This window comes from Leptodactylus fuscus, chromosome 2 (assembly GCF_031893055.1).
Source record: "Leptodactylus fuscus isolate aLepFus1 chromosome 2, aLepFus1.hap2, whole genome shotgun sequence".
NCBI classification, from domain to species: Eukaryota; Metazoa; Chordata; class Amphibia; order Anura; family Leptodactylidae; genus Leptodactylus; species Leptodactylus fuscus.
Window position 1 is genome coordinate 176,095,425 of NC_134266.1, and position 18,935 is coordinate 176,114,359.

Here is an 18,935-nt window from a genome sequence, read left to right on the forward strand (position 1 = left end):
GTAGGTATCTCATATTTACAATACCAGAATTTTGACTTTGATACCAATGTCAAGTATAGGTGAAGGTCGTGGGTTTGAGAGGTAACACTAAAAGGTAGAATAAAAGTTAAATACATGAGGGATTCACAATTAATGGCTAAGATTCCCTCACACACAGTATTCTCCTGCACTGAAGAGTGAGGGCTCTGCTCAGTAGGAGTCCTTACTCTGCTGTAAGGAGTCTTGGCAGCAAGGTGAGGGGAAAGAGCCAAGGTGTCGAAACAATAATTCGTGGTATTGAAACATTTGTCCTTTAAAAGAAGTGAAAGAGAAATTACATGGGATTGTGCAACTGTAATTCACAGTATACTCTAACAATAGGGCAGCAGTACTAGGGAAATAACTTTTAATGTGACCAGGATAATATTTACATAAGGTATGTATGTTATATGTTTTCTCCTACACCAAAACTCACTTGTTTGGATTCATCAAGACTTAGGTATTATACACCATTCATGATGATCCATGCGATGGCAGAATATTTGCGGCACAGGCCTTGTCACAAACTAGAAGCATCCTCAGCAGCAATCTGTGACAGATCATAGCTGTCTTAAATTTTTGTAATTTATGACACAAAAGTGAATAAATGATAATGAATATGGAGCTGTCAATAGCAAGGTGCACACCTTATCCCTGCCCACTTTGAGACAAGCAGTGAGCAAAAAACCGCCATTTGTTTTTTTTTACTTTGCTTAGTCTGAATTGTAACTTTTTTTGGCCAATAAAGTTTCCCATGAATCTAGCCCACTGTTAGTATACCATGTAAAAAGTATAAAGTATAATAACTTATCTAATTGTACTTACTGCATCTGTCTGTACAGACTCATTCTCTGGCTTGGTTTTTATATCAACTACTCCATCACTATGGCGAAAGGCACAGTCAGAAAGAGCATCATAAAACAGCAATTTCTCTGCTTTGAGGCCAAATTTCTTCAGCCATTCCTTTGAGCTAACACAGTCTTCCGAAGTTTCCTCTACCATAATGCTGCTCTTCTTTTCTATAAAGTTATAGACCCAAGACACTTAGTACATGGACTCACTTTTGCATATACAGTATACTACATAACAATGTAGTAAGAGCTTAAAACAAGTCATAAGAATTCCCCACAGCCGTGCAGTTTATTCCTGGTTACTAGTTCATGACATTTGAAAGGTCAAAATTAGAGATGAGCGAGTAGTGATCAATCGAGTAGGTGTTCGATCGAATACTACGGTATTCGAAATACTCGTACTCGATCGTACAGAATGCTATACATTCTGCCAATCAACGCTGGTTCTTCTCTTACCTTTAGAAGTCTTCTCCATGCAGTGTCCCCGCGGCGTCTTCCGGCTGGAATTCACTCTGCCTAGGCATCCGGCCTAGGCAGAGCCAACTGCGCATGCGCGGGCATGCCCTCGCATGCGCAGTCGGCTCTGCTCAGGCGTCGGGCCGGGCAGAGCCGTCCGCGCATGCACAGTTGGCTCTGCCTAGGCCCCGATGCCTAGGCAGAGTGAATTCCAGCCGGAAAACGCCGCGGTGGCGCTGCACCGGGAGAAGACTTCAAGGGGAATCCAGCCCGACCGTTACTCGTGGACTTGGTAAGTATAATGTTATCGAATTTTGCGTACCCCTGAAACGAGCATTTCCCCCCATAGACTATAATGGGGTTCGAAATCCGTTCGAACAGCCGAACAGTGTGCGGCTGTTCGAATCGGATTTCGAACCTCGGACATTTTAGTGTTCGCTCATCTCTAGTCAAAATGTTTTGTAAGGAATTCTTATTAGATACCTAGTATTCACTTTAAAGCATCCTCAATCCAGAGCTCCACTTTACCAGCTGAATGATTTAAATAAGAACTCCCTCAAACCAAGTCAATGTAAAAATTGCACCTACCGTCTTCTGAGTGATAGAAAGTCTTCAATATGTCTTGCAGTTGCTTAAGATTCTCCTGAGCTTCACTCAGCTCATTCCAGATCAAAAGCTCATCCTTTCTAAGGTCAAGCTCTAGAATGAATTTATTTGATAATTTATATACAGTATAATAGATGCAAATCAGTACAACCAGCTTTGCTATATTTGCTGTTTGTTCACAACAAACACACACACTTGGGTCAATATAGAGTGTGAAAATGGAACTGTATGGAGCATTATATAGTGGCTTTGTAGTTCTGAGTGAGATCTTGTTTCTGGGAAGGATGATCCTTTAAACACAGTACTTCTATGGGAGAACTTGTGTTATTGAAGGTGTATAGTGTTTGGTTAAGGACTTTTTAAACATTACATGCTTTAACCACCATAATGGCTTTATTAAATTGCAGTGTCAGGCCCTATTCCCTTCTGAATTCGGGTTTCCATTCAGGAAGTCCGCTTGGGGACCCCCAAACGGAAACCTATACGCATAAGGGTTAAAGATGAGCGAGTACTGTTCGGATCAGCCGATCCGAACAGCACGCTCGCATAGAAATGAATGGACGTAGCCGGCACGCAGGGGGTTAAGCGGCCGGCCGCCGTCAAAGTGGAAGTACCAGGTGCATCCATTCATTTCTATGGAGCGCACTGTTCGGATCGGCTGATCCGAACAGTACTCGCTCATCTCTAATAAGGGTCCATTCACAAGAAGATGGCGCTGAATTTGGCTCTGAATTTTCTGTGCTGAAAAACACGTAAGGCGTTTTGTCAAAAAACGCATCGCACCAAAGAACGCGCGGAAAAAATGAATCGCTTTTTTTCAGCGCGGAAAATTCAGCGCCATTTTCCTCTGTGTGAATGGACCCTTAAAAAGCAGTTACCTGGGAAACCCACAGACCCCATAGACTATAATGGGGTCCATGTGGTTTCTGCTTGGTTTCCGCATGAAACATGTGGATTGAGAAGTCCTGCAAGCAGTACGTTTCTCTCCGCCTGATTAGTGTGGAAACCACACGCACCCCATTATATTCTATGATGTGCGCGGGTTTCCCAGGTAAACTCCTCAAATGGAAATCCGAACACAGATGTGAATGGGGCCTAATATGAATTTAGAATATGCCTGGGTCCTAACTCTGATTAAGAACCTATGGCAGACAGCTGTAGTGATAGAATTGGAAGTATAGAGTGTATAGCTTTATTAAAGATCCATACAAGTAGTGACACAATATATTCCATTATTTTGCATTAATTGTTTGAGCTTCATACATGATGGATGCTGGTATGCTCAGTCTCCTTCTTTTTCCTGTCTGCAACCATGTTTATTTCATACTTTTGTACTTGCTCTTTGACCTGTTCTGCCTCTGACTACCATCTCATGCTCCGTATGATGATCCTGTGGGTCACTATATGTCCTACTTTTGACCCCTAGTTATGTCTTTGTTCTACCTTTTTCTTGTTTTAATGTATTTGCTTAGTATTATTGAGTTTAGCCCTACTTTTAACCTGTAACTGCAGCATTAACTGCCTGTCATCAGTAGTTCCCAGGTTTGTGATCAGGGTGCTCTCTAAATGGTTTGTCTAATCTACTAACTAGTGTTCTTAGGCTATTGTTTTGGCCTGACTGCACTTTTGTGCACAGTACTTTAGCTCTGAAGTGTTTTGTCTATAAAATCAATACAAAGTGCACAAAAAAAATCTACATAAAAAACTCCCCGAACGGAATACCGAACGCAAATGTGAACGAGGCCTACAATCTCTTATGAGAGTTGGCACCCGGTGGTTGGATCACAACTGTAACATTGGAGGAGAATTCCTCTGACAAAGAACAGCTCTCAGTGTCTTCATCTAAGGGCAATGTCAGACCCAGATGTGCCACTAAGATCAGAGAATTCTTCCAAATACTCAATTATTTCAGCAGCATCACGTGTTCGCCTGCAAAACGCCATGTTGGCCTCTTCATCAGAATCCTTCCGCCAAAGCAGATGTCTGAATCTGCGCATGCCCACGCCGATTCAGACAGCTGCTTTATTGGCGGAAGGAGATAGAACCTTTTTACTCTGAATAGATAAGAAATTTGGAGATGAAACCATTTTGCATTCATGTTTTCTCAGTGAATATCACAGATACTGTAGATTGATGTAGAAAGAACCGTGTGCCACTATTAACTCGTTTTTGACAAAAAGTGGAGATAGAACCCTCTTGATCTAACGCCGCAATAAGTAGCTGCGCAGTTGATAGAAACACTGCCGCAGCTACATAAATGCAAGACTACATTCATTCAAACAAGGGAAGATAAACATATATCAGGCTGATGACAGCATCGCTCCCTTCGTATAGTTATAGGGGAACGAGGGAGAAAAGCCACAGTGTGCTGTTCTGCAATAGAGAAATAATGCTGAGCTAATCAAAATCCCTTCTCTTTAGATATATGACAAGCGCAACTCAGGTGGTTCAGAGTAACACTATATAGTGCCATATAGTGTGGTAAACAGAGCTATGGGCTAACCACATAGAGACAGCTCGTATAATGCTCCCTCCATATACCCTCTCAATGTGTTTCCCCAAAGTAAGGTACATCAGGAAAGAAATATTTCAAGATAATAAGCCAATAGTTGCAAAATATGCAATGATAACTGCAATTCCTGGCTTCCTGAAGGTGGACCCACCACTAGGTAATAGCTGACGATTAACAGCCGAATACAATGTGCAATTTAAAAAATTTAACATGCTCTTCCGATGGGGTGGATCCAATGCTCCGTTACAATGATTATAAAGCAGTTCATATCCTGCTCTGTGACATTGGAATGGAACCTCAAATGAAGTCAATGGGGGACCAAAAGCACTCTGCTGATAATTGGATATCATCAGAGTGTCATCTAAGTGAATTCTACTATAAAATTTTCCTCCCCTTAGTTTTGCACACTTGCTTGTGTACCTGAGGCCTAAGGGTACGTTCACACCCCTGTGAAGTCCTGTGTTCTTATGTGTTATAGGATCAGAGCAATGAACTGAAACGCCGATCAGACTCCATCCACTTTAAGTAAGCTTTCTTCTGTCTGCTTTGTTTACCTTTCTAAAGGGAGAGGATGATGTACCTGCAGTACAAGACGGATGAAAGCTTACGTTTTTACTTTATTTACATTACAGTGAATGAAGACTGATATAAATGGCGGCTACTCCGTCTGCATCAGTCATTCTGTCTAAATTCAGTCGTTGCTGTGATGCTGTTATGGACAATGACAGCCGTGTGATCCTAGCCTAAGAGAACTGACTGAACACTATAATTGGCCATAACACTTTTCTGTAGGTTAGTTCCACACTAAGATTTCTTTCAAGCACCACTTTTTTATGCTTTTCTGAGCCAAAGTTAGAAGTGTATTCAGCAGGAGGAAGTATAAGTTCTTCATTTATATTTATATCTACGTATGGCTAGAAAGACATCTGCATTTCTCTGAATAACACAGTATATGAAACCACCCTTACAACAGTTTTATGTACAAGGGCCATATATTGTCTTAGATTCCATTGTTTTCTTTTCTATATTTATAAGTCCCCTCCTAGGAGGGCTGCATTTATGTACAACCAATGAACACTTTACCTGGGAGATCTTTCGATCCTTCTAGCATATCTGGATATCCATTGGACTGATTTGCCTTTATGTTTCCCTCTTTATCTTTTCCCATGTACACATGGAACCTGTTCGAAATAATAAAATACTTGTCCTGAAAGTATTCACTTTGTACACTTATAATGAATAATGATAAAATGAGACAGAGAACAGATACATAGACTTCTTGGGGAAAAAACTTAAACAATGCACATACTTAAAGGATAGAGCTTTTTGTTAAAGCACAAGTAACATTTTATTTATTTTTCATATATCCATAGCGCATGTAAAGGGAACAAACTATGAAAAATACTATTACTTCTGTTTACAATTAAGTCTATGGAGAGGGGAGAGGGAGGAGGAGGAGGTGAGAGACAAAGAAATAGAGATGTCTACAGAATTACATGAGTATGTCAGAAGAAGGCTGGATGGTAAAAGAAATACAGTAAAGATGTCTATGCTTTGAAGAGCTCTCCTCTGCCTCCCTCTCCATAGACTATTGTCCAGATTTAATCAATGACAGAGACAAATAAGTCAGTAAGGAAGGACCTTTTTTTTTTTTTTTTTATAAAGTATGTTACAAAGTTTGTTATCTTCACAAGCACTATGGATTTATGAAAACAATTGTCTTGTTGCGCTTTAACTATAGCTGCTGCCATGTTTGTTTTTCCTCTGAAGAAAGAGAAATCAAATTGACTGCAAAGTTATGTAATACTTAAGACTAAATGTCCCGGTGTGACAGTGACAAGCCATGAAAAGGGTCTGGGTCACAATGACTATGCTTTTATTTTTCATTATTAACCCTTGCATAACAAGACTCAGGGCTTTATTAGTAGTATTATTATTATTGTTAGTATTGTTTCATTGATGTACCTTTATGAAGGCTCTTTTAAAGAGATTCAATTACCGTATTTTACGGACTATAAGGCGCACTGGACTATAAGCCGCATTGCCCATGAGCGCCTTATAGTCCGTCTCGGTTCATATATAAGGCGCACCGGACTATAAGTCGCAGTCCGGTGCGCATTATATCTTATTGAAAGCGGCGGCAGGCAGACTTTGCCAGCGGCCGCTTAACCCCCCGCGTGCCAGCCGCTTCTATTGGAAGCGCTCGGCAGGCGAGGAGGGGCTCTATCAGCAAAATCATGCTGATAGAGCCCAACCGTAAACGTTAGGTTAAACTACCCCCCCCCCCCCCCCCCCCCCGTTTTAAAATAAAAGCCTGAAACAGAATGTCAAACTTACCGAGTGGTGTAGGGTGGGCGGGCATTCAGGCCTCCTCTTCCTCCGATGTTCCGTCCTCCTCCGGCGCTCGCAAGCTGATAATGGCCAGGGCACATGCGCAGTAGAAGCATTATGATATTGCGCATGCGCCCCGGCCATTATCAGCGAGCGCCGGAGGAGAAGGACGGAACATCGGAGGCAGAGGAGGCCTGAATGCCCGCCCGCCCGCCCTGCACCGCTGGGTAAGTTTCACGTTCTGTTTCAGGCCGGCGTGACAGCAGGGCTGCCGGACACTTCCTATTCATTTCTATGGGAGCCGACATGCGAGCACTCCCCATAGAAATGAATGGACTGCTTTTTTCCATTCATTTCTATAGGGAGCACTCGCATGCCGGCTCCCATAGAAATGAATGGGAAGTGTCTGTCCATTCATTTCTATGGGGAGCGCTCGCATGCCTGCTCCCATAGAAATGAATAGGAAGTGTCCGGCAGCCCTGCTGTAACGCTGGCGTGTACGGCTGTGATACACGCCGGCGTTCGGTAGTGTGAATGCACCCTTACGGTGCCTTTTATGTATGTATGGAAGCGGCACGCAGTCTTTGCCGCCGCTTCCATCCATATATAAGCCGCACCGGACTATAAGCCGCACTTACGATTTCTGAGGAAATCGTAGGTTTTTATGTGCGGCTTATAGTCCGGAAAATACGGTATTAAAAAGCAATTTTTTCTCCCTAACACGTAGGAATAGCCTTAAGAAAGTCTATTCTTCTCCTACCTTTAGATGTCTTTTCCACGCTGCCGTTCGGTAGAAATCCTGGTTTTCCTCTGTATGCAAATGAGTTCTCTCGCAGCACTGGGGGCAGTTCCCAATGCTGCGAGAGAACTCTCCAGCGCCACCTCTATCTTCGTCTGGCTTCAAACTTCTAGGCATGCGCAGTCGGCTCTGCCGTCGGGAAGAAGACGCAGGGAGAGGCCATTCCAAATAGAGGCGGCGCTGGAGAGTTCTCTCACAGCATTGGGGACGCCCCCAGTGCTGTTTGAGTGCTGGAGACCGCCCCAGTGCTACGAGAGAACTCATTTGCATACAGAAGAAAGGGATTTCTACCAAATGATGGTGTGGAGAAGACATCTAAAGGTATGAGAAGAATAGCATTTCTTAAGGCTATTCCTACGTGTTAGGGACAAAAAAATTGATTTTTAATGATTGAATCCCTTTAAGGAATGAGCTGTATTTTCAATGGAACCATATTAATAAAGCTATTGATGTGGAGGGCATTCCACCATTATTCTTTGTTTTTATTCTTTTCGCTGTTGTGATCTCATAGGTAATTTGGGCAGTGTCCACAATATCATCATGATTGTTGTACCCATTATGATGTAGAAACTACCACCTGCTGGAGATGGATGAATAGCTTGTTAAAGGGGTTGTCTGGCCTAAAATTTTATTTATTAATTAGGCCAGGGAAGGTGAAAAAAAATAAATGAAAACCATACTCACCCATCCCTGGTGCCTCCTTGTGGGGTCCACTCCAGCCTTTCCTCTGTTCCTGATCAGACTCCATTTTGGCTTTTTATATTTGTCTTTCTATATGTTCTGCTTTCGATCCCATTATGCACCAGCACAGCATCATATGGGCATCTGTATAATATCTACCAGTTTTGGGGCAGTGTACTTATCATTTTGTATATTCTACTAAATAATCTAAGAAACGAGAAGTATATAGTTAGGGAGGCTGAACTGTGAGCTCCTTCTCCACAGTTGTGTCACATGAGCTCTCTACTCTTCAGTAGTTAGTTCAGAGAAATACCTGTCGGCTGAAGGCACCTTAAATGGCAACAACTGAGTCTCATTTAATACAGTATATGATTCTGTACCAAAATGTAATGCACTGTAATACTCTAAAGTTCCTGCCACTACGTATTTTCCTTCTAGCTAATTTGCTGTTCACTGCCTATTACTAGGGAAGGTCTGTCCATAGACACCATTAAAAAAGCAAGACAGGTTCACAGTGAATGCAAATGGAGAGTGAGGACTCCACAGAGCTTTCCCAGCCTATTACTGCTGACTGGATATTATCAAGACAGCAGGCCTTATTGTGCTCAGACTTCTCTTCTCTTTTTCTATGTCAGGGATGTTTTTAGCTGCATCACAACCTGGATTTGTAGTGCAGGGTCCTTGGGTCTCCTATATTATGGTTGCATGGGCTTTTCTCAGCTATTTGTTTGCTATCTTACAATTAATCCTGTTATAATTACATGTAAAGAAACCAGTTTCTATCAGTAGTAGGTTCAACAGATAGGGGAGGGGTAGCAAATGCTCCTTATTGTGCAAGCCCCTTGCCTTAGATAGAATTGTATAATGTGCTGCATTAATAACTGGGCTATTAAAAGCAGAAAACCTGATAAGGAGCCATGTACCCTATAAGCCGCTTGTTGGGAAACATTGTTTTAGACAATAGTGTGTACTGTTAAGAAAAAATATTGACTATATTTTAGAAAATCCTCCATATTCATAATATTTTAGTTTAGGATGACTTACCTTCCTGATGTTTGATGACTTAACTCACTCAGCATTGCTATAGTCTCGGTTTTGTGAGGGTTATAGCTCACAACATGCAGTGGACAGGGGCTATGCTCTATGCTTTGCTTCAGTCTCTGTATCTTTGCCGCAGAAGCATCCCCAACAGAGAAGTAGTAAATAGCCTCAACCTGCAGTAAAACATATAACACATCTCTAAATATATGAAATAAGTCATATTTAAAAAGAACCTTTCATGTCCTGAAAGATGTGCGGTATTACATACTACTAGAAAGCCAACAGTGTGCTGAATTGAGCGCACTGTCATCTTTCCCAATGTGCGCCCCGATACTGGAAAATATTGGTGTCACTAGTTTGTCTTGTTGTACTGTCAGGGGGGATATTTGTCACAGCAATGACTCTAGATTGACAGTGGAGAGATATTATGCCGAAACTAAGAGCACTGATATCTCAAGCAATGGTTCAAATATTGGTAAAGCTGATAGTGAGCTAAATTCAGTAGGAACTCAACTGAAATTAGCACAGAACTAACAAAGATGGACTCCTGGGTTTGGATCCTGCCAAGGACAACATCTGCATGGAGTTTGTATGTTGTCCCCGTGTGCTCTGGTTTCCTTTCACACTCCAAAGACATACTGATAGGAAATTTAGGTTGTGAGCCCTATGTGGGAAAGTGAGTGTAAAGCACTGTGGAGTTTGTTGTGTCTACATAAGCAAGAAAAAGAAGTAAAATAATTACCTACTTTCCTTCAAGAATCTTTGGAGTAGCCCTACACTCTAGTAGCCCTTATTGGACAACCCTGTAGTTAATAGGTATTAGAATTCTATCCCTGAAAAAGGGTGGTGGGATACATACTGGTTAAAACATGGGTCGCATATTTGTAATCCACACTACTACAACGGTACAGTCTACAGCAAGACTGTACATGCCAGGTAGGTTTATGATAATAAGAAATACTACATGGAGCCAAAAATTTAAAGGTTTAAATGTTCTGTTTTGTCTTTTTCCATGCACAGTAAAGTTTGAGGCCAGAATGAAGCACTACATGTATATTTTTACAAGTATTTAAAGGCGTCTACCACGTCCCCCAAGAATACTGACCTGCCACTACTGTGTTACAGAGCACATTACAGTGATAAACAATATACTTTTCTTATGTGTTACATTTGTAGATTTCAAGAAAAACAACTTTAAAGTTTCTTAGGACAAAATCATGTCCATATAAGATTTTATGAGTTCGCAAAGCGCTTAAATATACAAGAAGTAAAAAAGCAGCATTTTATTACATCAAATCCAGTTTTTGGTAATCTGTGGACATTCCCTGACACATGGTAAACAATGCATACACATCATATGATCAGAATATATAATCCATTATATTTTTGCAAATAAGATATCTTGTCTAATGTGGCATCTTTTACAACCTGCTCGTCCAAGGCTTCTGACACAGCTTCAGATGCACTATTCACACTGGCCATTGAAACGTGTTGAAGGTTCCTAATCCATTCTACAGCTTCTTCAATGGACTGCTGAGTGACACGAATAACCTTCTGATGCCATTTTACCGGCTCTTGTGAAACCCTATACAAAATATATCATAGTAGAAAACCCTTATTGAGTATTAAAACAGATGCAACATTCCAAGGTCAGATAAAAACTCATCACAAACTTTAAGGATTATTGTTGCAGAGACTTGGGGATTATACTTTTAGGGTTAATGGACATACTCTAGGCTCAGACCTGTCTAGAAATATTTACAAAAATAATTCAAACACACACATATATCACAGTATACATGGTATGTATTTATATACAGGGGCCCACAAGGAAGGGCTGTTAGGTCCATTGTAATGATAATGAATCCTCAAGCAGTTTTAATTTTTGCAACTTCTACTAATAAATGTGAATGTGTAGAAGTGTTCAAAAATTGCAACATTGGTTGTAGTTTTACATTAGACAGAAAGTCACAGGTTGGAGACCACGGACCTTTAGCAAGCACTGGCTAAAATCATGCAGCGTCTTATCCATATTAATCCTGCTGTTCGTGCTTCCACATATTACACTGAGCAATACACTGAACGGACAGGCACTTTTATCTTAGCTGAAAATATATGGTTTTAAAGCAAATTACTGTAGTTTTTTAATAAATTTTTGACCAGACAGACTCTTTCTCTTCCGTTTTTCCTTAGCTGCTATGGACTCCTAGTATATCTTCTCTTCTCAGCTTATGTGTGTCTACATCTGTAATATATTACTCTGTATTATCCTGTATCTGTATTACTATGCTGCTGTAACATGCTGAAATTTCCCCAATGTGGGACTATTAAAGGATTATCTTATGTTATCTTAAACATGTATTTTGTGTTGAACTAGCCAAAAGACTTGCAGTTTCTTGTACAAGCATTCTCAGGGTACTCGGAGCAGACAACTATGTGAAGTCTATATAGACAGATTTAAGCCACTGACAGTGTGACTTCTTTATATGTTTATGTCATTATTTCAGTTTAAATTATGATTATGAATGACACGCCCCTTTAAGGTGAGTGCCCACTGTGTATTTTAATGTATCTGAGTGCTATCTGTGTACTTTAAGTCGCTTCTGACTGTGTACTTTCAGATGAATGTTTGCTATGTTCTTTAACGTTAGTACTAGCTGTGTACCTTAAGATGTACCTTGAGTTACTTGTGTACTTTTATGTGATTGCTAGCTGTTGGGTTGGCCATTTTCAGACCAATATTGACAAACAAATGTACAATAAAAAGATATACAATTTTCCAATATACTTTCTGTATCAATTCCTCACGGTTTTCCAGATTTTGGCTTGCTGTCATTCATTCTGTTACTTCTAGAGCAGGGGTCTCAAACTCAACTCAGCATGTGGGCCGCAGAGTAAGATCCCAGCCAGTCGGCGGGCCGCACCGCGGCAAATTTAGCTCCACCCACTTTTATGTTGACTCCGCCCATTCATTTTTCATGTGCCCCCACACTGTATAATCCTCCTACAGTCACCCGTAAACTATATGTCCCCCCTCCATCTTTCCCCGTTACATATACACCCTTCATCTGCCCCCAGATTCATGTCCCCCCATCTCTGCCCCCAGATTCATGTCCCTCCATCTCTGCCCCCAGATTCATGTCCCTCCATCTCTGCCCCCAGATTCATGTCCCTCCATCTCTGCCCCCAGATTCATGTCCCCCCATCTCTTCCCCCAGATTCATGTCCCTCCATCTCTGCCCCCAGATTCATGTCCCCACATCTCTGCCCCCAGATTCATGTCCCCCATCTCTGCCCCCAGATTCATGTCCCCACATCTCTGCCAACAGATTCATGTCCCCCATCTCTGCCCCCAGATTCATGTCCCCCATCTCTGCCCCCAGATTCATGTCCCCACATCTCTGCCACCAGATTCATGTCCCGCCATCTCTGCCCCCAAATTCATGTTCCCCCATCTCTGCCCGATTCATGTTCCCACATCTCTGCCCCAGATTCATGTCCCCCCTCCATTTCTGCCCCCAGATTCATGTCCCCCCATCTCTGCCCCAGATTCATGTCCCCCCATCTCTGCCCCCAGAATCATGTCCCCCATCTTTGCCCTCAGATTCATGTCCCCCCATCTCTGCCCCCAGAATCATGTCCCCCATCTCTGCCCCCAGATTCATGTCCCCCCATCTCTGTCCCCAGATTCATGTCCCCCATCTCTGCCCCCAGAATCATGTCCCCCATCTCTGCCCCCAGATTCATGTCCCCCCATCTCTGTCCCCAGATTCATGTCCCCCATCTTTGCCCTCAGATTCATGTCCCCCCCATCTCTGCCCCCAGATTCATGTCCCCCATCTCTGCCCTCAGATTCATGTCCCCCCCCATCTCTGCCACCAGAATCATGTCCCCCATCTCTGCCCTAAGATTCATGTCCCCCCATCTCTGCCCCCAGATTCATGTCCCCCATCTTGCTGACACACAGCCTGAACCTCCTATCATGCTCACACACAGCCTGCATCCCCTCCTATCATACTCAAACACTGCTTGCATCCACGTCCCACCCCTTGCTTACACTTGCTGTCTCCTCCCTCCATCTTACCTTCCAGTCTCCACTCACTGCAGCCTTCTCTTCCTGTGTAACTCGGCACTGTACTGAGTAGCTCCGCCCACACCAGAGTCCGATCACATGGTCCCGACGTCATCACAGGTCCTTCACTCCACTAGGATCTTCCCTGCTGCAAAGGCAGCGCGGCTTCTCAGCGGCTAAAGCCATCGGAAATATGTATTTTCCGATGGCTTTAGGCGACCCCTGTGCTTTGGTCGTTCGACCCCCGCCGGGGTCGCGACCCACAGGTTGAGAACCGCTGACATAGGACCTGTCCTAAACTGTATTATGCGTCGTAGGATGCTTCTGCGGGCCGCACAAAACTGTTTGCCGGGCCGCATGCGGCCCGCGGGCCACGAGTTTGAGACCCCTGTTCTAGAGGATAAAACTCTGACCATGGTCATGTGATTTACGGTCCATGGTCATGTGATGAGTACACAGGTGTACAGCTGATTACTAGGCAGATGTCTGATTATTGTGCTGTGACTATAACGAGCGGCACCTGTGTGCTCATCACATGACCATGGACCATAGATCACATGACCATGGTCAGAGTTCTATCCTCTAGAAGTAACAGAATGAATGACAGCAAGCCGAAATCTAGAAAACCATGAGGAATTGATACAGAAAGTATATTGGAAAATTGAATATATTTTTATTGTACATTTGTTTGTCAATATTGATCTGAAAGTGGACAACCCCTTTAAGGCCAAGGTCAGGGCATTTGTGAAAACGCAGCGTTTTACATTGCACGCAAAGTGGATGGGATTCTGGCTAATCCCAATATTGCATTTTTGTAACTCACAGCATGTCAAGTATAACTATGGAAACACTGGTAGTTTCCCTATAGGTATAATTGAAGCAGAAAGTGCGTTTTTCACGCATCGCTTTTCCTTTGCAGTCCACTACATGGGGCCTTAGCCTTAGAGTGGATGTTATCTATGTACATTAAGGTGATTGCTCCTTCATAGTCTAGATGTACATGTTAGCCAACCATTTACATTTTTGGAAGCAGTGAACATGGTCAGTTTATAGTTTTCAAATAAGGGGAAAAAGACGATTTTAATGTTACTTATTAAGGGGGTGTTCACACTACCGTCAGTGTCCGACAGCTAGTGTCCGCTGCTAATGTCCGTTCAAAATCTTGTGTGGACATTAGCAGCGGACACTAGCTGTGTCCGTTACATGTTGCATTGATTTAAATGGACATTGGGTGCGTTCTTTTACAGTCCATGTCTGTCCTTAACTGTCCATTCCCAAAGATGTCCGACTTTTCAAGCGGACAGAAAAACCCGACATGTAGGTTTTTTCTGTCTGCTTGAAAAGTCGGACATCTCTGGGAACGGACAGTTAAGGATACTCACGGACAGTAAAAGAACGCACCCGATGTCCATTTAAATCAATGCAAAATGTCACGGACACAAGTTTTGAACGGACATTAGCAGCAGACACTAGCTGTTGGACACCGACGGTAGTGTGAACGCCCCCTAAGTCATGCATGAAACACAAAAATCAGATCTACACTATAAAAAAAAAGCTGATTCTTACTGTAGATTGTAATTACATACTTACCAAATAAGATTGAACTTAGAAATGTGTGTAATTTGTTCTCTAATGACAAGACACATGGCATCCTGGGACAGGGTATGTTGTTCTTTGGTAGCAGCTCTTAGGTCTAGTATAATAACTACCGATTGCTCCTGAACCACTCCAAACATTGACCGACTTGAACTGTTCAGCCAGTTGAGTCTTCGATTGTAAAGATCAATAATGTTTTTAATGGATTCAATCTTCTGTAAAATTTCTTCTTTTTTAGCTGTCAACTAGTTGGTATAAATTAAGGTAGGCGTTACATAGAGTACAGTGTGTTTACACATGCAGTACACATGTATATAGTTAGATTCCTTTACTGCTATATTAAAATATTTTTTAACTTTTTCTGTGTTATTGAAATAGATGCATATTCAGTTGGACAGAGTTTTATATTGAATATAGTGTTATAATTGTGCTCCAATTCAGACATCATGGAGAGAATTTATTATACCATCTACACCAGTTTTATGGCACCGATGGGTTATAATATGATACACATTTGGCTTGCCAAGAATGTATGCAGAGCAGAGCAGGGCATTTGGGATGGAAAAGCTTCAGCTCAACTTATATGTTATAACTAATGCCAGTTTTTCAGTCTCGGTTATACAGGAAATCTAGTTAAATCTACATTCTGCTGTGTTTGCACAGTCTTAATATTCTACCCCAATATTTTAGAACTGAATTATGAGCAATTTCCAGATATATATACTGTATTTAGTAATGGAATAATTGACATGTTTTAAACTAATACTTATAGTATAGCCATGAACAGAGTGATCATATTCCCAGCTGTTCCCAAAGCAGCTTCTATCATATATCTCAATTAACATTAATTGCAGACATTGACACAGGAGGATCACTCTGTTATTTATTGCTTATGCTTGCTTTTGACTGTATAAAACAGAATTTACTGCAGGTATGGTGGATGTATCTGCCAAAATACAATTCCCCAAAAAGGATCAAAGTGGCCACCAGGTGAATCCATGATGGTTCCCTGAGGCAGCTCACCCTGGCATAGCACATGGAGCCTCATTGTACTTCATGCAGATACTCATTGTATAGCATCTAAATCAGTATATTGCACTAGGTAGATTATTTAAGATAGTAGGCTATGACTAAGGGGAGCATTACCCGAACCACGTAAGCCAGACTTTCAGTCTCTTCCTCAACATGGGAGATTTTTATCCATGTTTTTAAACATTTTCATGTGATGTTCATCCACTAAAAGCTACATTTATACAATACCTGAGTCAACTGCTTGCTGGACGCTACAAAACATTTAAAAACAATCAGAAGTAATAGCCAGTGTGAGAGAGTAAAGGGTGTGGTCTGGGAAGACAGGTATGTCCCAGCCAGGCATCTAAAGGGTGTATGGTAAAGACCCACACCAGGGAGGTCAGCTGACTAAGAGACCCTAATAACAGTCTGTGTGTGAAGACTAGCAGTGTGGCACCACACTGACAGAGCTGACCTGTCCAGACCAGACTTCCATAGCAGGTACTGTGCCACCCATTGTTGTTGCCAAGGTGGGAGACTGGTAGCCAGTCTCCTGTATAGTCAGGGAAAAGTTTCCTTATGTTTAAGTTAGTTTTCTCAGCCGACAAGGTTTTTTTTTTGTTTATCCTGTGGCTTTGCAAAAGCAGTGTATACGCTACATGTGAATAAAGCCTGAATCTGTGTGCAATCCAGTGTCTGTGTCCCTGTTTCCTGCACTGCTACAAGCATCTACCTGAGCGATTCCCCACACCAGGCAGCACGCTACTGGTAAGACCCCAGGAAAGAAACAATTAGACGTAAGAGCCAGGCAGCAGACTACTAACCGGACTGCAGGTCAGAAACAATTAGAGGTGATAGCCAGGCAGCAGGCTACTGGTAAGACCCCAGAACAGAAACAATTAGAAGTAAGAGCCAGGCAGCAGACTACTAACAGGACCCCAGGACAGAAACAATCAGAGGTAGACCTCAGAGCATAATAATAGCAGTTTCGGTTCAGACCTGTTTGGTCCGAATGAAACTGCAAATATTTTAATGACGGAACCAAAATAACATACATGAATAAAATCACATTGGTTATCCTGACTGATGTTTGGTTTCGGTTATTTTTCGATTAATTGGCCAGCACTACTATCTCATAGTGTTGAGACATATTTCCATGTTCCATGCTTTCAGGACTTTTCTCTCCACAATTTTAAAGGCAAATGGAGAACGGAATCCCCAAGTAGAGACAGGGCGCAGGTGTGAACCTAGCCTGATTTTACCAAGATGTCTATATAAAATCTACTATTTAAAGCAATTCATGGTCTCATCTAAAAACATCTTGAGCCAACTGCATGACTGTAAAGTATTAAAGAAGCCACAGGCAGTAACCTTAGAGAGCAGGGTCTACTTATTCTAGTATGTGTTTATAGCCTTGCTCAATGAATAATTGATATGTGTTACATGATATGTATTACGTGCGTTGCAGCTTCATTAGCTATAAGAAAAAATGTTTGCAGAATTTGCACTTACATTGTAGATTTTACCATTGTTGGTGTACTGTGGAAAAAGACCATGAGAATACCGTGAGGATACTGGGCGCCCTAGTTTGTTTACATAATCTGTGGAAATAAAAGTAGTATGACTCAAACTCATAAATGTTATACTCATGGTTAACAATGGCAGATAAAAATAAATAAAATTATATATTATGGTTTCTTCAAGTATGTCTTACCACAACAACAGCTTTTCTCCTAACAATTAAAAGCTAATTATATCAAAGTAGGACAGCAGTAGCTTGAAGAATTAGTGAGGACTACAGAGATCATACAGTATATATTCTTAAATCAGAATAAATGTAACAAGACTTTCCAGTGACATACTGATTTTCTCAGTAGGAATGGTTGTTAAGTAACCTTTTCTACATTCTGCCTGCTTCTCACAATGCCAAAGGCATACACTTCATGATTCTGCTGCTGCTGTGGGGTCTTCCTATTTAACAGCCATGCACTCCTTTTCTGCTATAGGGCCAGTGTGCATGTTAGTTAATCTTCCCAAATTTACAGGTGTAAAAAAAAAGTTTGCCATATCCCTGACCTAAAGTTCCTAATTCACTAGTGTGCTGAAAAGGTGTTATATCTGTTAACTGTGCTTTTGACCATGGCTAGTCATTTTGGCCTAGTCTCTGCCTACTCTTTATGTTCTTCAGGATATCTGTGTTTGACTTTGGCTTGTCTCTGACTATTAAACCGGTTCTGCCAACTCTGACCTCAGCCTGTATTCACAATTTGCTTTTGCCAAAACCTTTTGCACCCCGTACAATGGTCCCTGACCTGCCTGGTCATATGTCACCAACAACAGGACTCCAATAGGTAACAAGTTAGTGTTCTCCCTGCCATGATACCCAAATCCCCTTACAAGGGTTAAAGGGTGTTGGTCATGGGGGCAGCTTAGACAATGCCCTTAGGAGTGACACAGTTAGTTACATAAGATATATAACATCCAGTCATAGAATCAGGGTGTGTATACATGTTATAAAAATGCCTTCATCTTGTTGGCCTATACATACCCATAATTTACATCTGCCATGAAGATTTTCTGACATGGGGTTTGTGGGAAGAAATGTATGCAAAGTGAATGGTAATTGTTCACATTTATATTTATGGTAAGGGGCCATATTGCCAGTAAATGTCAGGGTATCATTTATAGGGTGTAGCAGAAACAAGTACTGGAATTAGGACAGACAGGATATGTCTATAGACATATGAATATGTATAAAGTACCATGGAGGATGCATTGGCAGAAGATTCAATTGTTGCTTTTCAGAAAAATATTTTCACTTACAGATATTTAACAAGCATCTATTTTAGGGTGGGAATCCTGTTTTGTTCTTAGACTGTACATTCACATTTATGGTAACAAAACTAATATTTTACAATTACTGAACTGAATCTCCTTACCATAGTACTACCAAAATTTGTC

General features: G+C 41.7%; 2 protein-coding genes across 2 annotated transcripts in view; one reads left to right on the forward strand and one right to left on the reverse strand.

The window, feature by feature from the left end:
• INPP4A (inositol polyphosphate-4-phosphatase type I A) overlaps positions 1-18,935 on the forward strand; it is a 528,838-nt gene that overhangs the window by 459,722 nt on the left and 50,181 nt on the right. The window lies entirely within an intron of this gene.
• The window catches only part of VWA3B (von Willebrand factor A domain containing 3B), a 130,102-nt gene that overhangs the window by 108,204 nt on the left and 2,963 nt on the right, over positions 1-18,935 (reverse strand). The window contains exons 3-9 of the mRNA XM_075263130.1: positions 17,487-17,575; positions 14,958-15,208; positions 10,724-10,880; positions 9,299-9,468; positions 5,527-5,624; positions 1,914-2,024; positions 844-1,037 (exon numbers count right to left, since the gene is read on the reverse strand). Coding sequence (XP_075119231.1) covers positions 844-1,037; positions 1,914-2,024; positions 5,527-5,624; positions 9,299-9,468; positions 10,724-10,880; positions 14,958-15,208; positions 17,487-17,575 — 1,070 coding nt within the window. The remainder of the gene's footprint in view (positions 1-843; positions 1,038-1,913; positions 2,025-5,526; positions 5,625-9,298; positions 9,469-10,723; positions 10,881-14,957; positions 15,209-17,486; positions 17,576-18,935) is intronic.